The 19,716-nt window shown below is 39.3% G+C and overlaps 1 protein-coding gene across 1 annotated transcript; it reads left to right on the top strand.

Annotated features, from left to right (window-relative positions):
• The first annotated feature begins 7,465 nt into the window (after positions 1-7,465).
• ISOC1 (isochorismatase domain containing 1) lies at positions 7,466-13,126 on the top strand. Its single transcript, XM_009889699.1, has 4 exons — positions 7,466-7,585; positions 7,752-7,955; positions 8,328-8,444; positions 12,488-13,126. Exons 1-4 carry the CDS (start codon positions 7,466-7,468, stop codon positions 12,632-12,634), a joined length of 588 nt encoding a protein of 195 aa, XP_009888001.1. The 3' UTR covers positions 12,635-13,126.
• The last annotated feature ends 6,590 nt before the right edge of the window (positions 13,127-19,716 follow it).

The raw sequence follows: 19,716 nt of genomic DNA, 5'->3' as shown, positions 1-19,716 counted from the left end.
ATGTTTTATCCACCGTTACACATGACATAGGCTTGACAACTCTGCATGTGTTATATATACAGTTGAAATACCATTTTGAACGTGTCTTGCAAGAGGGACAACCTTTGCTCACTGATGTGATTAGATTTGCATATTTGGAAAGACATATTTGGTTTAATATTAAGTTTCACAGACACTGGCATCCGTATCGCTAGACAATAATTTCAGCATTTGTAGGTGCGTGCTTTATAAAATATATGTATGCGTGTAGTTAGGGATGGCGTTCTAACCCCTAGGGCGGTAGCGCCCGTGAGCTCTGGAGCGATATCTTCCTGTTTTGATTCCTGTGCAGACCTGTCATGGAAGGATTGCCTTTTGTTGCAGTAGCTCAAGAAGCATCAAGAAGTGATCTCATGGAGGAGTCACCATATGCTGCCCTGGGAAAGCTGTTCCATGCAGCTGAATTCAAGGCTCGATCTGTACGGGGACGTTTGCCCTCCAGTCATATTTGTGCCTTTGTACTGTGCTTGTATATGTAGATTTGTTTGGTTTAGGTGTCCTGGCACAAAACAGCCACTTGAACTTTTAATGACCACCTAGTGTTAGGCGGGCTGGTGGATGCAGTAAACCCTGATGTTCAGCCTGGCTGCCGTTCTTTAAGCTCCTCAACCACAGACTTGCAATGAGGAGGGACTTTTCCTTTGGGTTCTCCTAGCTGGCGAGGAGGGCATTTTCTTGCAACTTGAGGGACTGAGTACTAGCAGAAAGGAAGCCATCTGCTTTTCATGGATTTTATGTGCTTTAAAAGTTTTAACGGAATAATATTTATAGTCGTGGCAGGGGAATGCAGGACCACTTTAACCTCTTCTAGCTATAAATGCAGTTAAATAGTAGTACTAAAACTATTGTGTTTTGCTGTAGCTGCTGTAGCTGCCTTTGGAGGAGAGAAGCAGTAAGGGAAAACATCTTGGAGATATCAGAAGACACAATAGCTATGCTTATTACAGGCATGTAATAGAGGAGTTCAGGCAGCATTCGAATATATGCCTGGGAGAGGCTATTTCACAGTCGCTGTCATAACTTCAAGGTGACTTCTCTTTAGCAGTACTTGTGCTCTGCATTTACAAACTTGGAACCTTAAGATGCTAGAGCTAAAAGAGTAAAATTATTAGTGAAGTCATTGCATAAAGCACCTCTGCTTCAGGGTGTTTTTTTGAAAGACACGTTAATGTCTCAGGTGTATCTTTCTTGCAGAAAGCCGCTTGCAGAATGATACTTAATTATTGCTGAAAGATAAAGTAAGTAAAATGGAACTATTTATACACAGATTTTCATTCTTTTTACACATATCTAGTATTGCTACATTCAGATGCTTTGGAAATAGGAATAACATTAAGTTAGGAGCCTAAGTACATTTCCTGAAGACCAGGAAAAGCCAAAGCAGAAATTGTAGGGTGAGATTCAGGTGAGGCGAGTTGTTTGGGCTTTTTTTTTTTCTTTTTTAAGGGTGTAATTATAAATTCTGATACATTAATGCTACAATTAAATGCAGTGTTTCTAAAAAGATAAATTAGAAAAAACCCAGCCCTTGGAACCTTAAAGAAGGGGAAAAAAAAAAAGGACCAAAAATATTGAAAGGTTTCATCAAATTCAAACTCCTTGTTTGTGTATCTTTACAGCAAGCATTTTGATCATTTTGGATTTTAATGAAGAATTTTGTACTGTCTTAATTGTATGAACATCATGTGCTTATCTAACTAAATGTCCTTTTCGAATGCTGAATTGTGTATAAAAGGCTTCATTTGGCTTAGCATAAAGTAAATATTTATATTCCAAAGTTGAAACACTTATAACCTGTTTTTTCCCTTGAAATGCTTATTAAACTAAATTTCTGTATTTTTTTTTTCCTTTCAAAGATAACCAGCAAAGTAAAAGTGAACCTTACAGATTTCCTTTTAGAAATATAGGAGAAGAAAATATGATAGTCAGCTGCTTTTCGTTGTTGTCTTTTTATGCCATCCTTGAAATACCAAGGCTGTGAAGTCCTCTGCTCTGCCCTTTTAGTGGGTAACCTTGGCGAGAGATTTATGAGGTGACTAGTGATGTCACATGGGATTATTTCTCTGCTTCCATTTTCTTGTTCATTGCAAATACTGGGGGAAAATTGCATTTTGTATCTGTAATGGTTCCCTGAAGTTTCAACAGGGAACGTACAGATAAAGAGCCAGTACATGTGAGTATTTTTGTAAAGCTGATTCTGTAATTACAGTACTTCATCACAGTCACATTTTGTATGATTAGTAATAATCAGCAGAGATAAAAAAGATTTGAAAAACCACCTGTCCTTTCCCACCTAGGCCTTTTCTAGAGTAGGATTTAAAGCTGTATGTAACTCGTGACAGCGTACCTTTAAATCCTGGTCTGGACAAGGTCCTAGAGATGACTTCTCTAGCTGGTTAAAAGAGCTGCATCAGGTTACGTGTCCATCTGACGTACCTATTCTGGTTGTGCTATGGGTAACTTCCAGCTGGAAGGAAGAAAGCCCTAAATGAGAGAGGTGAAGCTAAACAAGATGGAAAAGCTTATATACTATGTGGGGGAACTTCAGGTGATTTGGTGTTGGTTTTCTTTTTTTTTTTTTTTTTTTTTTTTTTCTTTAGGTTATTTGATGGTATTGTGGCTGAGCAGGTGTTATATTCATGATGGATTCGGACAGGTAGCCTTTGGCTTCAGTGGCTCACCATCCTTGCCCAGCCTGTTTCTCCTCGTAGTGAAAGCAAAGAGGTCCTGGCATGCCGGCCCAGGGTTTGATGTCTGGGTGTAGGTTTGCTCCCACCCCGGCTCACTGGCAGGGTACGGTGCTGGAGAGGTGCAGGTGGTCATGGTTTTCACTGTCAGGGTGAGGTGGTTATTTTCCACTGTGAGGTGGAGGTGTCCCATGTCCCTGATGCAAGTGTGGCCACAGAAGGGGGAGATGGCTTTGAGAGCAAGTGAGTAGTAGGATTTATGTGGTGCGCTGATGAACCAGTAAACAAAAACTTTCCTTTATACATAGCAGATACTGCTGTGAATTTATTTATGGACTGCATTAGCTACTATTTATGAAACTTAATTTCAAACTGCTTTCTGCTGCGCTCTGTCCTTCCCACATCTGCTATTCCAAATAACGCCAGCAAGTGTTGATTTTTTGATCTTACCATCTATTTCTTCTGGTTTCTTCTTGTTCTGCCACATGTTGCGTGGTTTGATTCAGACTGCAAGTTAATCAGAAACAAATATGAAAATCAATATAGGAATTATTTGGGTTAGATTTTGTAAAACTTGTATTTAGCAAATATATACTTTACCAAACTTTAGAGTGCCACTGCTATTAAACTGATGGCATAAATTAAATCATATTGATAATAGAAGAAAGTATATATAAGGCTTTTGCTCCAGCTCCCTGTGATGTTTGTCATAAACGCGTCGTATTATGGGTCCAGTGGAAGTCTGTAATAAGGATGCTCCCTGGCTGGAAAGGCAGTTGTTTTTCTTCTGTGCTTCACTGTCAAATCATAATAATATTGAATTATACTCTATAAGAGCTGTTCTGTATCCACTGTTTGTAAATATTCTTTCATCTGTGTCATTGGTGAAACTAAGGGCAAGTACTGCTTTTGCAGAAGGTGCCAAGCTGGGAGGAGCTGCAAGCATCTGAGAGCGCAGAATTCAGGCTTTTCATAACAAGGTGAAATAAGATGCAGTTCAAAATGGAAGTAACAAGGGTAGAAATAATTCCAATGCTAAGGTAGAAAAAATCAACTACGCAAATAAAAGATGAGGGAGAGTTGAAGGGATGATTTTGAGGTTAAAATGCACCTCAGGAGTCTAAGTATCATCAATTATGAAAAGGGCAAATAGCATACTGGAAAGTACAAATTGAACAGGGCCTGCAACGGCTGTGAATTGGCTGATCTCTGAGGCTCTGCTAGTGCTGAGAAGTAGTACGGGCAGAGAAATACTACTGTTATAGTAGTATTGGGTGCCTCACTGTAGACTTCAATTTGAAAAGCACCCCAGGTAGGGCAATGAAAATTATTTGAGTTGTAGGAGGAAAGATTGTAATATTGGATGTGCTTTAGAATAAGAGAGGGGGGGGAAGGACTAAAGGGAGATTGTATCTGAGTTTTGAGATAATGGTAATAAGTGGTTGTGCATGGTTATGCACGTGAAGGAGGATGGTAGTGGTCTTGCATTTCAAATCCACCGTGGGCAGAACTGGAAATAATGTTCTAAAATGTCAACAAAGGAACTGTGGGTGAGAAGGCACAGCAAGGTAAAGGTAACAGAGCTGTGGGATGGATTGTATAGTAGCTATGTAAATTGTGCATTGTTGGTGGGTCAGACCAGGTACATATCTGTGAAGAATATTTGTGTTTGGTTGATCCTTCTCTAGAGGCAGACTATGCAGCTTCTTGAAGGCCTTCCTAGTCTATTCGTTCTTGTTCCTCTGCTAAGGATGGTAGTGCCATCCACTGCCTTGGCATAGCAAGGTGGACACCAAGGCAGTAGACTAACTCCACATAGATCACTGTACAATCCATGATGGTTTTCAGTAGTTCAAAATGATCTTAAAAATAATTGAAGTGGTGGAATGATTTATAGAAGAAAATAATGGTCTTTGCTTGTCATATAAGAGCCAAGACAAAATTACACCTTTTCTGAGTAGGAGGCACACTTATAAATATTGCCTATTCCAATTACTCTATTTTTGCTGCTGAGCAGTAGGAAAGTTAAACTTCATGATTGACTGCTTTGATGGTACTAAGTGCCAGAGTTGGAATGGGTCACGGTAGGTGCTTACTGTGATGTTGAGGTGTATGTTAGTGCTTCCTACCAGCTGGCTTCTGCATTGTTGAAGCATGTAGATGGATGGTGTTCAAGAACAAGGGAATTATTCAATATTTAATTTTATTTTCAAGCATACTTTGTCCCAGGCCTCATTTATTACATGGTGTAGAATCACAGAAGTGTTGTTTGGGAGAGATATCAAAGAGGCTGCGTTTCCTAACTTGTGCAAAGCCAGTTCTCGATCAAATCAGCTGTTGCTTTGCTGAATGCTGAAAACCTCCAAGGATGGAGATCCCACCACCTGTGGTAACCTGTTTCAGTGCAAGTGTACCTTCCTAGTGAAAAAGATTTCCCTGATGCCTCTTGTGATGCTCTTCTGTCTTCCTATGGCATCAGTGGGTCCCGCATTAGAGCATCTGCTTTATGGTCATTACTGCATTTGCCTTCATAACTGCTTATATTAATAGTATTGCCATTTTGCCCACAAGGACTGGAGGAACTGCAGTTATTTGGCAGTAGTGGTGTACTGAATCTGAGGGGTTGGGGAATTTAGCGTTTACAATTCTAACACACAAGTAATTTTCAGAACAGTTTGAACAGGCCATTCTATATAGTTGAGCATGGCTATTACTGTAGTATTTTAGCCTTGGAAATGGAGCTCAGAAGTGTTTTACTTAGGAGATGTGGTGAATCAATGTAAGATTTGGCTCTAATATTTAAGGATTCTTGATTCCTTAAATGTGAGTTGACCTTGGCTGGCCGCCAGGTGCCCACCAAGCTGCTCCATCACTCCCCCTCCTCAGCAGGACAAGGAGAGAAAATATGACAAAAAGCTTGTGGATCAAGATAAGGACAGGGGGATCACTTACCAATTACCGTCACAGGAAAACCAGACTTGACTTGGGGAAATTAATTTAATTTATTGCCAATCAATAACGGAGTAGAATAAGAACAAATGTAAAAAAATGCTTTCACCCCACCCCTCCTTTCTTCCCAGGGTCAGCTTCACTTCTGACTTCTCTCCCTCCTCCCCACAAGTGGAACACGGGGATGGGGAAAGGGAGTGCGGTCAGTTCATAACACTTAGTCTCTGCCACTCCTTCCTCCTCACACTCTTCCCCTGCATGTGGTCCCACACATGGGAAACAGTCATTCACAAACTTCTTCGATGTGGGTCCTTCTCACAGGCTGCAGTCCTTCAGAAACTGCTCCAGCATGGGTCATTTCCACAGGGTGCAGTCCTTCAGGAACGGATCCCTCCAGCATGGGCCCTCTGTGGGATCACAGGCCCTACCAAAAGACCTGCTCCAGCGTGGGCTCCTCTTCATGGGGCCACAGGTGCTGTCAGGAGTCTGCTCCAGCATGGGCTTCCCACAGGGTCACAAGCCTCCTTTGGGCATCCGCCTACTCTGGTGTGGGGTCCTCCTCAGGCTGTAGGTGGATGGATATCTGCTCCACTGTGGACCTCCGTGGGTTGCAGGGGGACAGCCTGCTTCACCGTGGTCTTCACCATGATCTGCAGGGGAATCTCTGCTCTGGTGCCTGGAGCACCTCCTCCCTCTCCTTAGTGACATTGGTGTCTGGTGTCCTCCCCCACTACCAAAACCTTGCCATGTAAACCCAGCACATCCCAGCTCTTCCAAAATACACTATTTTATAGATTTTGTAACTTTGTTTTAGTTTAAAATATCACAACCTCAATTTGCAAAAAATGAAGTATATACAATTAATGGCTACTTCCCACAGGCAGTTTATTCAATTTGATTTATCAGTGTGCTGAAAAGCTCCTGAAGAGATGTAATTTCTCTTGACTTGCCTTACGACTAAATGATAGGATGTAGCTGTTTTCTTTCCCTGTAGCCTCCAGCTGAATCCTTATCCTTTACTTCTGCAGGTAGTGCAAGTAATTTCATACAAACACAAAGCACTCTTTCAAAGTGTGAGAAAATGCAATCTTTGATTTCTTGTTTCTTACCCTCTCCCCCCTTCTACCCTACTCTGTAGTCTGTAAGAGGGAGGCTGGGAGATTATTTTTATCATTGAAAAATATTCAGTTCAGTTTCTGGTCATAATACTGACATGCTTTTCTGATTTCATTCTAGCTTTGGACTCTCATCAGGCTTGTGCTAAAAGATGTTATAGAAAAAATTGACTACACATTAAAACTATTGAAAATATTGGGACATACAGTATTGAAAGCAAGTGGAAGTCTGACTTCTTTTTTAACTTTAATTTATCCTGATTTTATGTCAGTTCCAAGAGTTGTGCATTTAAAAATGAATTGAAGGAATGTGATTTTGCTGCTGGTACTTTTTCTTTTTTTTCTTTTTTTTTTCTTCTTTTTGCAGTACTTTAGGCAGTATGCTCTTCTGCCCCCCTTCAAGGTTCAGAAGTTTCCATGTACATTTATGTGTGTCTCCCATCTAATAAAATCTTGATTACCTATTGATGACTGTACTATACTTCATAGGATCAGCTGTTCATTTGGATTTAGAAACATACCAAAATCAGTCTTGAAAAACTTTTATCCTGTTTTGACTTGAAGTAACATTAAATCAGTTACCTGGCAGAAGCATTGCAGAATCTTTCTCATTCTGCTGCTTTTCTGAAAGGGTCTTTGCTGCCACGGAAAACATTATGTTTATTTGTTTTTCAGATGACTACTTTGGGCAACCTGACACCCTCAAGCACTGTGTTTTTCTGTTGTGATATGCAAGAGCGATTCCGGCCTGCCATCAAGTACTTCGGTGATATCATCAGTGTGGGCCAACGATTGGTATGTCTTTTGCTTTTTTTTCTTGTAGTGAATTTTGATCATGCATGTAAACTATTATTTTATACATAGCCAGGTTACTGGTTATTCAGTTTCGGGTAATACCAATGTCTTTGCTATTATTGTTCTTTAATAATTTCTTTACACTTTTCTTCCTGCCCCCTTGCAGCTCCAAGGTGCACGGCTCTTAGGAATTCCAGTTATTGTAACTGAACAGTATCCCAAAGGTCTTGGCAGCACTGTGCAAGAAATTGATTTAACAGGAGCTAAACTTGTGCTTCCCAAAACAAAATTTTCAATGGTTTTGCCAGAAGTTGAAGCAGCATTAGCAGAGATCCCTGGAATCCGCAGCGTTGTCCTTTTTGGAGTAGAAGTATGTGCCTTCCCATTCGTGTACTTGTAACGTGTGTTGGCCCACAGTGTTTTTCGGCATTGCTTTCTGTAATTAAAAACCAGACAATTTATATTGCTTAGAGCTCCTCTACAGATTAAATTATTCGTGTGTTATTTGTCTTTGATATTATCTCATAATAAAAATTGAAATGACATATTTGTAAACTACAGGCTCTTGTCTCAAGCTTGGTTGGCATTTAAGACCCACATTGAGTTCCCTAGTAATGTCAGGTGGAGAAAAATACATGTTTGAACCCTAATTAATTATGTACTCTAATTTGGCATTGTGCTACTTGTGTTTTATAATAATAGTTTGTTGGTGGGTGTTTTGCCTTTTATTTCTTCTCTGTAGACTCATGTCTGCATCCAGCAAACGGCATTGGAATTAATTGGCAGAGGTCTGGAAGTTCATATCGTAGCTGATGCCACCTCATCAAGAAGTATGATGGACAGAATGTTTGCTCTTGAGGTAAGGTTCTTGGTGAAGGCTTTCTCCAACTTGGATCTGTATGTTAATTTCCCTGCTTATTGTAAGCTAACGAGGAATTTCTGAGGACAGTAATCAGTGGACAAACATAGACTTGAGAAGAGGTGAATGCTCTGATTCTCAGAATAGCTTCCAGGATGGAGAAGGATTACTGCCTTATTTTTCCTCCCTACATTGTGGTCGAATATGTGGAACCCAGTTTGGTACACTTGGATTTTAAAAGTGATTTTTTTCATGCATTCTAGGTTACTCTATAGCCATTAGCATTTTAAAAGTGATGTTTTCTTATGGAGTGTTACCTGTACAGCAGAGAAAAAGTGCTATAGAGCCTTTGCTTTTGTTGTTCCAAACAGTATTTGTGGTCCTGTTGAAATTCCTTGAAATGCAATGGAATATAGTAAGTGATCCGGTTCAAAGTTCCTTTTTGTATGTCTGTCCCTCCCTCTGCTCTTCCTCATCCATGCAAATTAAAGCTTAATCTCCAGACTCTGTGATTATTGTAAAGATTTCCCCTGCCCCCCTTCTAGGAGCTTAGTCTAACTAATGTTGAGAAAGTGGAGATAAATGTAACAAGATTTAAAAGCACGTACAACTATGTGGTAGCAAATTCATGCAGACGATTTTTTTATAGTGTACTCTAACTTGTTTACAGGGATCGCTGTTGGAAATCAAAAGATGATATATACATTAAGTATGGCAATTTTTGCCTCAGGCCCTAACAATTATTTGGGAATTGGAACTAATAATAACTACAGCATTTTATGCTTTTTTCATAGATTTGGAGAAGACTTTTAATTTCTTCTGTTTCTCATGAATAAGAGAATTAAAGGCTAAAGGGAAATCACCAGCATATAGTGTTTGATGAAACCCATGACTTTGATTAAGTAAAAGCTTAATGTCATCTGTCACATAAAGCATAGTGATGCACATGGAGTGCAGGAATGACTGAAATCATGGGCTTCCCAAGACAGTGTGGTACAGCAGCAGTAGCAGATGAAACAAATGTAGAAAAATTGAAATCTGTTTCCCTTTATTGTGTACATTTTTGTACATTTGATTATGACTTACACCGTGTCTGCACGCATAGAAGTTGATTCAGTGTAATAGCGGGTAAAGCAGTGACTAGCTAGCTTTGCTTTTCTTTCTAGTCAAAAAGGTATCGATCATCTCAAAAGCGTGGTTGGTTGCAAAAGCTGTAATACAGGCAAATTTGTCAGTTTTAGGTAACTTTTCAGTATATCTTTGCAATGTTCTCTCAGCAAGCACAAAGGAAGTGTTTTGCTGTGGTTCCTCAAGTAGTCATCATTAATATATGATTTGGGGAACGTTTGCTGGCTTGCTGTGATGAGCTAGCCAGTTACATGGCAGTAACTCCTCCTCCTCCTCCTCTGTGGCTGTGCATGCCAACATTGTCTCCTTTTTGTGCTGTCGAGCCTCTCTTAAAAATGCTTCAGAGGGCTGTGCGCTGAAGCAGCAAGAGGCAGGCATGCTTGGGAGCGGGAGACCGGGAGAAAGGGATTCGTACTGGGCATGACAGTAATCCTGATTGACCATGGTGATGCGTTTCTTAGGGAAGTTGGTAAAATACCAAAGCATTGGCTAATCCTGCTTTAGTCTTACTGTGCAGCTGGTAGTTCCTAGTCACGCTCTTTTGATTGGTGAGTCTGACATTATATCTTGTGCAAACTTGCTCCACATCTGGTGAGCTGAGATGAGGTTGATATGGGTTCCCTTGTTCCTTCTCCTTACCTTTCTGGGAAGATGGATGTAACGTTAACCTTTTCCCAGTAACACAGCCCTCCTCTGTTCGTGGTGACCTTTCAAGGATGATGCAGTGGTAACAACCAGCTGCCTCAGCAACCTCAAATAAATCCCATCTGGTCCCACCCATCCCTTCAGTTCTCCACATTTCCCCTCACATAGCATGTGTTTTGATGATGCTGGTGACAAACATGCAAATACATGAACAGGTATACTTAGGAAGTGTGGTTTGAATTAATTGACAGCCAAAGCTTTCATGCCTTCTTGGATGACCCTGAAGAGTTATTGTCTCCACTTCTGTTGTATGCTTAAAAATGACAGAAGGCAAAGGCTTGCAATCCCAAAAAAAAAAAAAAAAAAAAAAAGAACAAACAACCCAGAAACCAAAAAACTCAATTTTTCCATTGATGAACTAATTGAATCCAACTGGCCAAGGTTGTCCCTGTTCTTAATCTCTGCCCTGTCTGATGAAGATGCCTTGTGTCACTGCTTGGTCTCGAACTGAGCCAGTTTAGTCTGTTCCTGCTGCATTTCTTTTCTGTTCTGCATCTATTCTACTTGTTGTGCAGTGTGAATGTAACATACGCTTGCTGCTTTCCCTTGTCTGAAAGACTGTTCTAAGAAAACTTTCCCTTTCCTTGGAAAATTATCTAGTATGCTTAGCACGTGCATCTCCTCATTCCTACTCTTCGCAATACTGCATAAATTATACTTAGCCCTAGAAGTAGAGTATAAGCCAATGCCAGCCTCTTTGACGTTATGGTATGTTTTGCTTCTAAAGAGAAGACATTATCGTTTTTCAATCACCTTTTCTCCAAAGGCAAGATTCTTTAACAGTCTGTTTTTTCTCTTATCCATACTAGTTAAAAGCAAAACCTTTGTATTCCTGGAGAAGTACATCTTAAAAACATTGCCATAATATTTCATTTTGATTTTCCTATTTTTCTCTTTTGTTTGTGTATGTGGTTTAAACAAATGTGTCATTGTACAGAGTAGGACAGCTGGGGAAGCTATCTGCTTTGTTTCAACTTAAGAATATCGCAAGGCTTGCTGCCATGATTGCACGCAGGAATCATTGACTTGAGTAAATCTAGCCCAGTTAGTATATCACTATATTGTCTGTAGTTACATATACTCTGCTGGACCCCTAAGATTAATAACTTTCCCTCATCAACTGCTTTGTGATTGATTAAACAGCAGTGATCTATGTCTGCCCTAAAAAGTTTGGACCTTCTCTTTCTTTTAGTAATTACAATTGAAACCTGTCTGAAGCCATATGTATCTGTATTTTCTTCCTTTTGCTGTACCTTGGCTCATTCAGAACCCCATTATATTTGGTGGAGCTTGCAGCTGAGTAGAGAATGACAGAGGGAAAGCTGGATTCATGAAGAGTTTTACTGACAAAGCGTCTGTATGATTGGTGGGAGGCAGGGGGTGGTCAGCCTTTTAAGTAAAGATAACTTCTCCATGTAGGAAACAACCAGAGCCTTAAAAGTCAAAAAACTTTGCAATAAGTCCTGTGGCTTGGGCTACATGAAGTATTACTCTGTTTAGTTGCACACTTACAAGATCTAGCAGGCCTCTTTCAGTTTTGCTTTCTGTGCAGCGATTATTTATTTTTTTTTTGTTCTCTAACCTCTGAGAGCTAACTCAGGAGTTACTGAGGCTGTAATGAGATGTTGGTTAAAAGGAGCTGCTGTTGTGCCAGTATGATTTATAAGGTCTGTAGAAGAGCTTTTCGTTCTGTCTCCTGAGATTATTAGTAGTAGCGCAGTTGTAGCAGTAGTGCAAAGACCTAAGTACTAGTACATAACAAGCCCTGAAAGAGAAATTGTTACAATTAAATTTCTTGTTTAATGCCTTTAGCTTGGACGGACCTTGCTATTTTCTTTTTCCCCAGGCCTTTCAAATATGCATGAGAGTGAAGAAAGGTATCCTCGGAACAATGCAAGGTGGAAGGGTTGTTAATAGAAGAGGGGGGTGTCTTCTGCCTATTAAATCTGACATGGGGAAAGAATCCAGTCCAAGTAGGAAGCCTTATTTGTAATCCAGGGCAGCTTTTTTCCTCAGTAAAGTCTAAAACCAGTCACTTTCCATCCAAGTTTTATAAATGGCATTACTAAGAAATGCTGGAATGGAATTGACAATACTTCTGTTAATAGGAGATGTTTTTAAAAATACCATCTATCTTTCTTACAAAATGTATACTCATTCACATTTGCAAGTATCTCACATTATTCTTTGTCTGTTCTTTTCTCTTTCAGCGTCTTGCTCGTACTGGAATTATTGTTACTACTAGCGAAGCTATATTGCTGCAGCTGGTAGCTGATAAAGAACATCCAAAATTCAAAGAAATCCAAAATCTTATTAAGGCGAGTGCCCCTGAGTCAGGGCTCCTTTCCAAAGTTTAAAGAGGATGTGGAAGAAGTGGATCTCATTGTCATCTTTAAGGAGCAAGGAAAGCTGTAAGCGCACATGTACACCTCCTTTCACTCAAAGTTTGGTAGAAGTTTAAAATTAAAAATTGACATACTTGTGCTTGCCTTAGCGAAATTGTCTGGTTATACATCTGGGTGCCAGTATGTTCTGTTTAGTTACAGCTGTCAGAGGCTTTGGGTACCGTAAGACCCTTTTGTTGTCAAATTTCCTTATTTATTTAAAAAACAGAAGTTAACAGAGGTGCCTGCTAGTCTACACTACACACTGATTGTAACAGCTCCAAAAAGTGCATATTTCTGTGACACCTCTTGATTGTGCACTTTGTAAAAGCGCTCTGTGACATTCTGTTTTCCTTTTGTATTAGTAGAAGATAATTATATATTGGACAAATGTGATGTGATATGCTTTAATGTTCTATGTAAATGAAGTATTTTAATAGGGCATAAGTTAAAACTGACTAAGATATATGGGCTACATGTGCGCTTTTGTTCTCTAGGATAAAATTTAAGCGCTTTGCTTCATAGACAAGGCACATAGATCAAGCAGCAACTGATGTTTGATTGCTCTAGGTAGCTGAAGATATAATAATCATTCATCAAGACTTTTGGTTATTCTGAAATTGACTGCCCAACTGTGCACTTAACTGTACACAAACAGAAAACTGTCATTTAATGAGTTCTTTATAGCAGCTGTTGTAAAATCCTTCATAACTAGCAGAAGATTACCAAAACTTTAAATAAGTTGGCAACGCTAAGGCTGTTAAAGAACAAAAGCTTTTTAGCTTTGAGTGCTGAATCTGGTACTACATTTACATTTATTGGGGATAAAGGGGGCTTTACCCCACTTTAGTTAGATTGAATAATTCCATCTGATTTACTGATTTGGCCAAGTGAGATCTGAAAGAAACCTCAGCTTCTCTACGTTTTTGTGGTGTTGGGTTTTTTTTGTGGGCTGCAGTAGGGTGGAGTTTGAATGGAATCTGGCCTAAAAGCATTCTTCAGAAAAATAGCATCTTTAACTTCATGGCATATAATTTTTTTCTACCTAGAACGAATCTTTTAATACATGAGTGTTCATAAAAGCACTTGCTTCATGTTCGAGTGGTTTAAACAATGTTGTATAAAGTTTACAGTGTGACTGAAACATTTATTTTTTTAAAAGAGTACTAGAAGATGTCATACTGAACGCTGATCTTTTTGGTAGAAAACATATTAAAGTACATGTATTGTTTTAAATTGCTTATTTTCCCCACAAGATGGCTCTAAAAGAATTGTTTCAGAGAGTTATAACCTTTATATGTTCAAAACAAATAAAATGTTAACATTTGCTGTCTCTCTTATGCTTGTGATATTTATTGAAGAGCAAATCCTGAAAGCTGTGTTTGCCATGGACCTTATTCTATTTTGTGCAGCTGTGGAATTTCTATAGATGTCATGGGAATTTTGTGTAAAGATCAAGGGTGGATAATGTCTAATAATTCTCATCTTCTGCGTCTAGTTACAGTGTCATTTAGAGCTCCAAAATATGAGGAATGAATGTTATGCATCAAGTTGGAGGCAGGGAGGCGATTGAGTTGAAGAACCATTGTGCTATATCACTGACCTACTTTTTACCTTCTTTTCTGGTATATTAATCACGTTGCCTAGCAGTATAAAGTCCATTTATATAAATCAACAGCTGTGAACAAAAATACTATAAATTTCTTATGAAATAATGGTTTTATTGCCTTGTTACCGTTGTGTATTGATGGTACCTAGAGTTAGGAATTGAAGGAAAAATGATAACAGGTTTTTTACTCGTGTTTATTTTCAGAACAATATCAATTTCCTCAATAACAAATACATAGGTTTTTAAGAGGTAAGTGTATTTGTTACTAAAATTTTACCGTTTTTATACAAACATAAGTTGGAGGACAGATGTCACAGTTCTTTTGCACATGGTCCTTTCCTAACTAGGGTTTTTACCACAAGGGGAATTGTTTGGTAGCAAGATGGCATGAGAGGCAGGGGATGGGGGAATAGGGCGTAGAGGGGGGTATTTTCGTAGCCTTCTGTGGCAAACTAGATTTTTGTCAAGGTTCTTAATTTGTTTTTTTTTTTTAAAAGAATAGAAAAGGTTTTGCCATATTTCTCTTCCATAAAACAAGTTTATTCTTTCTGTCTTCAGGAGAGAATTTGCTTTGCTTCTTCTTGGTCTAACTCTGTATTTGCTGTTCTCTGACAAGCGGGTGTTCCCATGCAGTAGAACAGCAGAACTGAGCCGTGTGAGAAAAGGTCTGCAGGCTGTTGCATTATCTAGTGTAAGCGCTCTTTTGCCCCGCAAGGATATGAAATAAATTAATGAAATAACACAGAGGAGAATTGCTTGGGGGTATATTCAGGTGATTGCAAAGAAGCCTAATTCGTCAAAGTGCCAAGCTGTCCTTTATTTGGAGGCTTCACCACAACTATGTCTTAGCAACACGATTGCCACATGCTGTAGCTGACTTCAGCGTAATTTCTCTTTCCTTGGGGAAGCAGAAAGACAGTCCTTGATGGAGAAGGCTAGTTTATTTTTCTCAGTAGGTGTTCTGCTTCTGTGCAAAGTTGCTGATGTGTTGTTAGCCTTGCTGGAGTAGCTGGCATGTAAATTCTACACTAAATACAATAACAGGCATGTGTGTGATTTAGTTTTTCTCTGGTAAACCCTTACAAAGATGAGTGCTTTTTTCCTTATCTTTCTTATTTCTTTTTCTTATTTCTTGTCAGTTTCTGTTTTGAGCTTAAAATATGATCCTATCTGTTCACAGAACTATGATCCTTTTACTGTTTTTTCCACCTGTATGGTAATTTTGTATGAACTAAAACAAGCAAGGTATCCAGGACCCTTTGCAAAACCTGAAAATGGAGAGTGAATAAAAAATCAGCTGTTGCTCGCCAGTGTGCTAGCCAATGTTTTCTATTAGGGTGATCACAAATGGCTGGAGAAATGATGCCATGGGATTGCTCCACCATCATTTCTGCATTTGCCTGACAGTAGTTCTCAGGTAAAAGTGCACTTAAAAAAATCATGCTGGTGATTGAGTGTGTTTCCTATTGGACATCAGGGTGGGGCCCACTCCCTCCTGCCCCCTCCACCCCCATGTTTATTACATTATCTAAACAATGACATTAATCTTTCAGGAGAGAAGAATTAATATTGCTATTTTCTTTTTGACATGAGCACTCTCGTTTTTTCTTTTAGAAGCCTCACAGATTTTTATTTTTTATTTTTTTTTTGTCCAGACTTTTGTTGAACTGAAACTCTTCTACTGCTACAGATTTGTTCTCTTACATAAGAGATGAACGTTCAGTGCTTTGTTGCTTTAAAAACTTTGTTTGAGTAATAGCTGGAGCTGTGGAGCCCTGGAGAAAGACAAATGATATTAAGGAGGATAAAGACTTTGACTTTGATAAGTAGTGATATTGACTAGTACTGTTATGTAGTTCACTTGTTATTCTTCAAAGTATTTTCTACCATATTAAGTGCTATGGCAGTGACAGAAGATGTTAGTGATCTGTAGAATCTGTTGGTTGTTGTTTTTTTTTTCCTCTGGATAAATTAGAGATAAACTATACTAGATGGGTATAACAGATGTCCTTCTGATAGGTTTAGAACAGCTCTGCAAATGGGCTATGGCAGCAGATCCTTGAAAAAAGAAGTTCTGTTTTGATTGTCTAGTGCTGGTTTCTTCTTGGTAATCTCTGAAACGGAATACTTCCCCTGCAACTGTTGTTGTTTGTTTCTATATTCTAAAGCAGTGCTTCTGGTACAGCAGAGGTTATGATCCATAGTATGCTGCTGCTTCTCTTGGGACAGAACTATATATGAAGATAAGGTAGAGTGTGCAGTCTGGTCTTTTATTATTCATTTGAATTGCATAACTTAGTTTTTCATATGAGATAAAGGAATATTTGCAAAGGACTGCTGTGAATAGAAGGAATTTATTAAGTATTAGCATGCTTAGGTCAGCTTAATAGACTCACTAAAACCACCAGGGTTGGCAGCTCTCCTGCCACTGACAGTATTAGGCTTTGCTTTAATTAAACCCTTTTATCTGCTCAGGAGAGAAGATTGAGCAAACAAATGAAGAGAGCAGTTAATAGAGAATAGATGGTGAAGTGCAAAGGCAAAATGGGAAAGAAAACTCGTTTTCTAATTATTACTGATTTATTTTTTCCCATGGGCATGTGAAGAAGCTGGAACACTTATTAACAAACAATTACATGTCTTAAGTTCGCAAAAAACTGAGTAGGTCACAGCAGTCCTCTGTCTTGCTGTGCACTTTATTCCCTTCCTGGACTGTTTTTACCTTGTTTTCATTACTTTATAACTGTCCAAAAAGAAAACTATGCTAAGCTTTTTGGCTGCGAGTATTGCAAAAATCTAAAATTGGGTCAATAATGCCATACAGGAAAGTGTTATCACTGAAACATGGTAAATACAGATTTATGCTCTTGATGCCTACTGACTCAATACTGAAGGTGCCATCACTTGGGAATCCCATGCCCTAAATACCATAAAGTACCAGTACAGTTCTGTTAGTGTTTAGTAGATGTGTTTGGCCCAGTAAGTATGATTAAAATGAGCAGTTTCACTAACTAAAGTCACCAGAAACAACACATCACAGGCGATGTATTACTCATAATCTAGTAAGACAGTGCAAACTAGGTGGACTAAACTATTATGTTGCTGTATAGAGTTTCCATATGCAAAAGAGAACCCATTATAAAAATGGTATAAACTAAGTGCGATATACTTTAGGTACACGCTGAGAATGAAAAGTGTATCTGTAAAGCTAAGGATTCTCCTGTCCCCTGCCTGCCCCTTTGAGAATCCCCCTTCCTCTCCCAAAATAAGAAGAGTTTTACTTAAAACACAGCAGCAGAGGGAGGAGAATCTGATTTAATTTGCATCATGGTCAGATTCAGGCCGTGAATCCATTACATTGCTGTTACCAGTAAATAGTATATATCGTAAACCTGCTCCAGTACCGTGAGCTACTCGATGGCATCTGTGGGTGGCTGTGACAGGAGGTGACAAGAAGCATTAGTGCTGGGACCATCCAGAGGCTCAGAGCAGGCTTTGCCAGCTCCAGGAGACAGACCTTTGCAATGCACAGTATGAGTTGCTCTAGGGAAACATTGCAAGAAGCCTGTGAGAGCAAAATAGCAGCTTTCCTCCTAGGAAGCAGAAGTAGTTGAACACTTAGATACATATCTCTGTACTGGGGTGACATTAAAGGGAAGAGAGGCTAAAGTCTGCTGAGGAACCATTCTTCCCTCCTCAGTGATAAACATCTCCTTTTGCAATTATGTGGAGGTCAAGCAAAAGGCTGGAACTGAAAAGCTAAAGAAGAGCAATTTTATTGTTTCAGACAGTTATTTTATTTTAATGAGCACCCAGGAGGATACTCAAGCAATCTGCAAGAGGGGTTGAGACCAGCAGTGCATGACAATTCAAAGTCCCACACTAGAGAAATATTGAAGATTTACCAAGCTCCAGTCTGTAAAATGAGATAAGCTTAGACAATTTTCCTGAAAAGCCATGATTTGCACAGGTCACTGTATTCTATTAAGGGCTTGTCCTAAATCATATATCCATGCAACATCATTTCTCCTATAGTGTCATCATTTCTTTCAGAATGGCATATTTTAGTGTATTTTTTTAATTTCTGAATATTAAAAATGATGTTGCTGTTATTAGTTTAAAACAATTGGGTAACATGTAGCAGGTTTACACAGTAGATTTTCTGGTAAGGATAGCTAATGTGGTCTCCTTATAAAAATATATTTTCATATTAGAAAAACTCTGTATTTCATACTTTGGATATGGTAAGAAGAGTGGTAGTAGCTATGTTCCACATTCTTCATTAACTAAAATCCATGCATTTCTAGTGGAAAACGGTCTAATGGAAGCTGAAGTGCTGTGCTAAAGTAATTTCCTCTCTGAAAAACCTGTTCTAAGCATGCGAAGAGTGATGACAGAAAATATTTCTTGTAATGCATTGCGGTAGAAGCACTTTAGGGTGTGTAACAAAATACAACACCCTGCAGGGCATATGCGTTGTAGCAATGAAGGTACAATAATATGAAGGTGGTTTAAAGTAGCCTTTGAATCATCGAATTATAGAATCATAGAATGGTTTAGGTTGGAAAGGACCTTAAAGATCATCGAGTTCCAACCTCCCTGCCGTGGGCAAAGGTGAAGGTGACTATTTTTTTTCCAAGCTAGGTTAGCTCAAGTAGAACATCTATATTTCCATTGCTCATCATCAATCATTTCCATAATTCAGGAAATAGTTTCTGCGTCATTTATAACTTGTGCTCCAACTAGAATTTAGATCATGTTTTTTAACATCACCAGTCTTGAACAGAAACTTCAAAATTTTCTCAACATATGCCTTCAGTATGCTTTTATACTGGTGTACCGATGAGAGTCTCAGAGGTTAGCTGTGGTTTGAGATAGACAAATTGCCCAGTCCCTGGGTGCTTGGGTCTGGGCTGTTGCAAGCTATCGCAGCTTTATGTGATGTACTCCCTGACGGGATGGTGAGAGGCAGATGGTCCTGCACTACTGCTGCACAGCTGAGCCGGGGAGCTCTAAGGCAGCTCTCGTCCAGCCGCTGGTGCAGAAGTGGGTCTGTGGCAGATGCCACATGAAGTGGACCAAGCTATCACATCTGAGCAGCCTTTGAAATGACACAGCTCATACTCTGCTTACTGAGAAGAAGCAGCAATCAGCCCCCTCTGAATTACATGCCTACAGAAAAAGATCGTTGGGGGCTGAATTTCTGCCTCTTGTTGTTCTAAAAGTTCTCTTCTTGTCTCTTCTCCCAAGCCAATACACAGGATGACTGCTACGTGCATTGCTTATATCTTGACATTATACGTTTGAAAAAATGTGTTCAGTCCCAAAATGGTATCTGCTGGCAAAGTGGAATGTGGGGGGTCAAGTGGGGCACAGCACTAGACATTCTTTTGTATTGCACTACTTTAAGATGCTCCTTCAAAACTTTGGTGATATACAGAAGAAG

Source organism: Charadrius vociferus, unplaced genomic scaffold (assembly GCF_000708025.1).
Source record: "Charadrius vociferus isolate BGI_N301 unplaced genomic scaffold, ASM70802v2 scaffold377, whole genome shotgun sequence".
Classification (NCBI taxonomy): domain Eukaryota; kingdom Metazoa; phylum Chordata; class Aves; order Charadriiformes; family Charadriidae; genus Charadrius; species Charadrius vociferus.
Note: the sequence above shows the minus strand (reverse complement) of the source record. Positions and strands in the feature narration are given on the sequence as shown.